At 35.9% G+C, this 7,260-nt stretch overlaps 1 protein-coding gene across 1 annotated transcript; it reads right to left on the bottom strand.

The window, feature by feature from the left end:
• Positions 1-6,011: 6,011 nt before the first annotated feature.
• LOC120355730 lies at positions 6,012-6,919 on the bottom strand. Its single transcript, XM_039444390.1, has one exon. The coding sequence runs from the start codon at positions 6,903-6,905 to the stop codon at positions 6,192-6,194; it is 714 nt and encodes a 237-aa protein (XP_039300324.1). The 5' UTR covers positions 6,906-6,919; the 3' UTR covers positions 6,012-6,191.
• Between the last annotated feature and the right edge of the window lie 341 nt (positions 6,920-7,260).

Genomic DNA, 7,260 nt, shown 5'->3' with positions numbered 1-7,260 from the left:
CTCTGTGACCAGATGATGAGGGGAAATCGCGTAGGACAAATCTCTAATGAAATTCACTGGCCTCTGCCCTGTTCTGCCCTCATCATCACGCCCTGCTCTCATGAATTCGCGTTCCGACCGCAGTATTTCATTTCGCTCTTCTTCTTCTCCTGCTTCTCTTCTCTCTTATTTCATTCCCTCCTCCACATTATCTCTCATTCTCTCTCATTCATTCCTTCGCATTCTCTATCATTCCCTCTTTCGCATTCTCTCTCATTCCCTCCTTCACACCCGAGCCCCAGCTCCGCAGGCGATTCGCCGGGCCGTAACGTCACGCCCTCCCCGTTTTTCATATCCGCCTCTGTTGCAAGTAATTACAATAATTGGAAAAATACCTTTCTCGTGACTATTGCTGACGCCGCTGTAGATGGGAAATGTTTTTCTTTTTCTCCAGAACACGCTTCGCTGAGAAGCCGTTCAAATTACCGAGCTTTACTCGTCATGCGAAATGCATGTGTTTGTGTAGAAGTAGACGTGAGTGTTGTCGACGCAGGTTGTGAAGACTGAAAGTGAAACTATTAAAGTTTGAATTTGTAAGAATTTTTGTCTTTTATTCTGTTTTCAACCGTCAAAATTTAAAAATCTTAGTTTTTGTTGTTTTTGAGTGAAAATGGACTAAATTTTAGTAAAGTGAAATCATAACCCTATTTTGGACTTTTAAAATGTTATCTAAATTCGGGAGAGAAATAGTACAAGGAGTATCCTTAGTTTTTCTCTCTCAATCAGTGTTTCTTTGTAAAAAATATAAATAAATAAATTGTTTAATATTACAGAGCGATACCTCAAGATTTTATACGACGATCAAGGATCAATCACGTTACTCGTGTTATTCACGTTACTCACTTACGTTACTCGTGCAAATTGGGAAGGATAAATACTAGAAAAATATTACTAGAAGGATAAGGTTACTATAAATACTTGTATCAATTATCCTTGATCGTTACCCAGTCTCAGAAGTATAAGTCTCTTTGTTTATTTATTTGTGAATGCAATGACAAATCATATAAATCTGATCTGGAGGGTAAAACAGGCATGGCTCAAAACTATTCTGTTCCCAAATTTTGATAATGAATAACATGTCCGAAAAATAGTTTATGTTTTTACTGTTGAAAGTTCAAGTTCAATTTTTGTCCAAAAATATATACGTATAAATATATATACTGTTTGTACAAACAAACAGTATAGAAGTAGATTATTACACCTTTATAAATACCAAATTTCCGCTTTCATACCTTTAGCTCGTTGATTTTAACTAGAAAAATCTATTAATGTTCAAGATTTTCACAATTCCAAAAAGTTTTCTCATAATAGAATAGGATACTCAATGCAAAGTTGTAGGCAACTCGATAGAGAAGAATAAAACTACGAAGTTGATAAAATTAATTGAGTGGGCCTATAACAAGACCTCTCAATAACGTGCTTATGCTTCACGTTCATTTCATCTAGAACTGGGGAACTTGATATAGGAAGATATGATATTTTACAATTATTATATTTATCAATATTATTATTATCAATCATATTTTAATGATGAACCTTTCCCTCACTCTCTCAGGATAATCTTCAGCTTTTACTATATAATTTATTACATATTTTATAAGATTTATAAGAAGCTATTCACCATCAGTGATTCATCTTCTTCTTTTTATATTCTGATATTTGATAAAATAAAGCTTCACAGGTATGAGTGCATCCTTCTTCTCGAATTCCTCAGCTATATTTCACTCTTGTCCTACTTTCAACTTCTTTTCTCACCTGATCATCTACATCCATCCAGTAATCCAGCTTTCCATTATTCTAAGTTCCCTAATTATTATCAATCCATATTATAAACTTATTCTAAGTTCCGAGTCAAGTGTGTATACGGCGTACTAGTAAAAGTTTATTCAGTATATGACAGATGGTGTACTACGTTGTATGCAGAGAAAATCTATTTATGAGTGCAATGTCTGACTGAAGCCACGTATAAAGTGACGCAGAAGCTCTAGTCCTAGTCGTTGATAATTTATTTTCCACACTAGAACATTGTGCTGGCTTTCAGCCTTTGTTTGCTTTGTTGTTCGGTTCTGTGCACACTTGCATATACACACATTACACACGTACACATACATGCGCACACTTACCTGTCATGCGATGCAGTAGCGTCAACATTACTCATGTGGATTCTCTGTCCATTTGTCATCCGCTTTGGCGTTCATGTTCACTCATACGTGCCGCTGAAATATGTCATTCTCATCCTCAACACTGTATTATTTCCACTGCACATGCCTCTACCTCGTGTCAATGCACCCTCTCACTTCCACTGCAACAGACTCCATTTGTGTAGAAGGGAAGTTAGATGGTGTTTTCCACTATTAATACTGGCAGATATGATGTAAAAGTTGTATACAAGGGCTTATGTTACACGATAGATCTAACTATGTTTACTTAGTCCATGGTTACACGTTGAAAAATGATATACTGTATTACATTTATGTAGGATATATGATGTTACGTATGGTATTACATATTAAAGAATCTGGGAATTTACATTTCCAAACAATTCCATACTATATATTCCATTCTATACTAAACATTTCCAACTATGTTTACTTAATCTATGGTTACACGTTGAAAAATCAACTGTATTACATTCATGTAAGATATATGATATTACGTAGGCTATAGTATTGCATATTATAGAGTCTGGGAAAGGTTTTCCAATCAATCCCGTACTATAACGTTTTATATATGAAACTATTTCCATAATCAGAGAAGAAAAGTTACAACATTATTTTTGTATTGGATTTAAATGATTTTAAGGTGAAATAAAAAGATGTTGTCAATTCCACAAAGTTTTTATTTGAGTCCAAACTAGTTTCGATTCTAATCAAACTAGTTTGGACTCAAATAAAAACTTTGTGGAATTGACAACATCTTTTTATTTCACCTTAATATGGAGAAATTCCACAACATCTCTGTGCAAAGTGTTAATTTTATAAATGATTTTAATTGGCAGGGTAGTGAGAGTATCAAGAAATGAAGAATAATCAATCAATCGAAATTTTCATTCGCAATTCAAACGATTGAGGGTCCTGCTAAACCCGAAGGATTTTCGGCGGGTGCCCAGTTAAAAAAACTAATGTTTTTTAAGCAATATATAATAATTGTTATTATTTATCCCACCACTAATTTATATCTTTGTTTTTGATCTGAATTCTATATAGTTCCAGAGAGTAAAGAATGTAGACTTGAATGCATATAATATACTACACTACACATACATTACTTTATTCACAAAGTAAAAAGGAATCTTTTCCTTCTCTGAGCTCTACCATAGAATAAATAATCTTGGGATGTCAGTTCTCTCCAGCTCTTCTCTGCTCTATACATTCTATATTCTGGTTTGTTCACGAGTATTGCCTAGAACAGGTTTCATTCTGTTGATTCCGATTTTAATCATTATTTACGATCTAAACTGTTGCTTATCGAGGTGGTTTTGGTATTGATATCAAGTTAATCTATAATGTGACGCCATCAATGAAAGTCAGATAGATAGAATATGTTTACTCCAAAACTGCGAAAACAACTTCTTGAGACAGATTCATATTACGGATATACACTAGCAGAGAATAGCTTTACAAATTGATTGATATAGGAATAGATTGTTTATGACGTTAGTATTAGCATAGCCACCTCTAATACAAGGCCGCGGCCTACGATATTGCAACGTCGCAGTGTAGGCCTAGAATCTAATATACATGATTGGTGAAAAAGATTTTAAAAAATACCAGCTGATCTTCTCCACCAATCATGTATTAGATTCTAGGCCTACACTGCGACGTTGCAATATCGTAGGCCGCAGCCTTGTATTAGAGGTGGCTATGGTATTAGTTATACATAACATGGAAATTTATCAAAGTATAATATTAAACTAAATTAGAGGCTTGAAATATGTAAATAATTATGTTCAAATGGAATTGTAATTTTTTCAAATGTTTAGGAAAATATTAAGAGTGATTAAAGTGATAGGAAACTGGGAATACGTTTGTCTGGTTGGGCAAACAGCTTGTAGAATGAAAAGATGAAATACAACTTGATAAACTCAATCTGATTGGAAAAAATTCAATATTCTAATGAGTAGCTACATTTATTCATTTTATCATTAATCATATTTTTAGTAAAAATTCCAATTCGGAATTCCCATGAATCCAAGCGTATCTAGTACTGAAGTGAGTTGGAGAACAGTGACACATGATTCAAACGATTTACGATCATTTCAAAAGTAATGAATAATTCCCAACACAGAAGCGTGCGACCTGGTTAAATAACAATTCATCGTGACAAAGAAAAATAAACAGCAATCGAGTAAAATCAAGCTCGTAAAGATATCCAGTAATTTCCATGAGGGGTTAATCCATATTCTCGCTGTATAACAGAAGCAGCATTATGTAAATTTGTTGACACAAGGGGAACAACGATTTGAAGCCGATAGGCTGTGGTGAGCGAACGTTTCTTGAGTAAACAGTTGCCTTATTGAACCGTTACAAACATGGGAGATTGTGCCTGTCGAACTTGGAAGGATGTGGTCGTTTAGCTGTTTCCCCCAGAAATTGGGGTAGTTGGGCTGCGGATATGTGGCAGCACTGTTTTCAATTATTCGAATAGGAGGAAAACACACTCAGGCTGACCCACCCCCTCAACAGATAGGGTGTATGGGGGTGGATTTCAGGGGGGTGTTGAGCTCGGGAAATGGCAGATGGGCTTCGACGGACTGAGAGGCGCACTTCCACAATCGATAGGCCACTGTTAGAACACAGCATTGTTCTCACTCGCTCTCATTCATTCTCATATTCTCTCTCTTTTTTCTCCATCACACCCTCTCACTCGACTCCACATCATCCTCTCTTCCTCACGCCCAAATAGACTACAACTTCTTTATCTGCATCATGCACGTATACACATAAACATGCAAACAATAATATCCCTCTCACCTCTCACATGAACATTCTCTATTCAATTTTCCATTCTGGTTGTTTTCATTTCTACTCTGACAGCTCTTTAGAGTACGTTTCCTCGGAGAGCTATTCATTAGGGCTTTGAGAGTTCCATTTAGTGAATATCAAAAGAAGAGTGAACTCTGGGAGTATTTGAGATTGATTCAATAGCTGTTAATAAGTACAATTTAGATAGCTGTTTAGCAGCTATGTGTAGGTGGCAGCTTTGTACTTTTTGTCCTATATTCATTTATCAAAGTAATTCCACAAGAATAAAAATACCGAGTTTTTCTCAAAATTTTCCGCGATTTCTATGCAACAGAAATGTTCTACAAGAATATATTCCTATAATAGAATTATTGACATGGATGGAACACAAAAGAGACGTCTGTGAAGTTCCCTTTTTCATTTTATTAAAATACAACTAGTAACTAGTATTAACTGATAAGATCCATTTTCAAGTGTAAATGAAATAAAATAGACAACACTGAATTAATGGTAGTTTAGTGAATGACAGAGCTCTATTCTGAGTTAGAAATTCTACTATATGGAAAGGCAAAAGTATAGGAAGACCGATAATAATGCTGATCAACCATTTTCAACAAACTCCAATCTTCATGAAGATTACAATGAAAAAGTAGGCATTCATCAAGACAGATTATTTAGTTTTCCATTGTATTGTAATCGTGTAGCTGCTTTTGATAGATAATGTATTTGTCTTTTTAGTATCAAAATAAATTTGAAAAAGTGCATTATGAAAGTTTCAATCAAATCAGTTTAGGATTATGATAGGAAGCGTCTTCTATGGGGGCGCGACAGTCGAGACCGACGACAGCAGTCGAGGCCTGCGACCGTAGAGGACTGTTTCAACGTTCTATGAGCGTTTAAAATGTGTTTCCTATCATTCCTGATAGACTCTATAAGCATAGAGTTCCCGATAAGGATATTACTTCATTCCTGATAAGGAATGAAGGGTTCAATTAAAACTACAAAACATATCAGTAGCCTTTAGGTTTTTAATCGATTCCTGTGACTAATGAAAACATTTCGATACAAATAAAAGGCTATTGAACCTTTGACGTCGACAACTTATTTATTTACAACAATATGGGAAAATACGCAAAAATCCCAAACAATTGCTCCCCAATCAAAAAAATTACAATTTTGTTGACCTAGCTAACTTGAGTTATCCTCATCATCTTCGTCCTCCTCATTGTTATATCCAGGCAGTGGTGCCTCACGATCAAGGCCAGGATCATTAGATTGCGGTTGACCCAATGATACCCAAGTAGAGGGAGAAGATGCTCCAGAGTTTTGACGAGGACCTTGTTGTTGTTGGTAGGGTAAGTACGTATAAGATGCATTTTCCAAAGCATTTCTAAATACCTCGGTTATTTGCATTCTCACATCAAACGCCAAGAGTTGTGGAAAATTGTCCATTGTTGGGACAAAGGATAACATGAAAGCCTTGTTTCCGAACTTGTCATGCTCTTGCCGTTCCAAACCAGCCTTTTGTAGTTGAATATTTTCTTGCATGATGCTGTTAGTCGCTGAACCTAATGCGGTACTTACAGCAGGTCTCTTCCTCTTCCTGACTCTATCCTGGAGGCGTTCTCGCTCCTTCGTTCTCGTTCCAGGGACATGAGGGAGGGGTTCTGTAGATTCTTTCTCCGTTTCAGTAAGATGTTCATCTGGTACATTTGCCTGCTCATCTGGTGGAGCGATGTTGGAAACTGTGTTTTCGCATCCTTTTATGTGTGGAATTAAGAAAGACAATTGGTCGAAATAGACATATTTCTTCTTCTTGTTCCCAGGCACTCCTGTTTCATTTTTCTTAATAAGTCGAAAATCTCTTACAAAATTGTCTCGGAGCGTTTTCCATTTCTTCATTAGTTCTTTACCTGCAAGAGATGACAAACAATTAGAAATGTATAATCCTGAAAGGAAGATTCTCTGCTGAAAACTGGGGGGAGTTTTGCAAAGGTTTATCTAATACTTTTGTGAAGCATTGTTAATTACCTCGGCTATGATGTTTAATGTATAATGGACTATATATTTTGGTCTAATGGAACTAAAGTGAATATTCTTGTTTCAGGTTTTGGCCTCAGGGATTTAATTTCGGAGATTTGGAGCTTGATTTCCACAATATTTAGAAACTCCTCGCGAGGGATTGTAGAAGAAACCTGTACAGTTATTTCGGAAGAACTGCAGACACAGGAGATGCCATGTCCAAACCAAGAAATGT

The sequence above is a fragment of the Nilaparvata lugens genome, unplaced genomic scaffold, assembly GCF_014356525.2.
Source record: "Nilaparvata lugens isolate BPH unplaced genomic scaffold, ASM1435652v1 scaffold4511, whole genome shotgun sequence".
In the NCBI taxonomy this organism is placed as follows: Eukaryota; Metazoa; Arthropoda; class Insecta; order Hemiptera; family Delphacidae; genus Nilaparvata; species Nilaparvata lugens.
Note: the sequence above shows the minus strand (reverse complement) of the source record. Positions and strands in the feature narration are given on the sequence as shown.

Excerpts from the sequence above, each read along its gene's own strand:
- LOC120355730 (XM_039444390.1), bottom strand. The coding sequence starts at position 6,905 with ATGAAGAAATGGAAAACGCTCCGAGACAATTTTGTAAGAGATTTTCGA.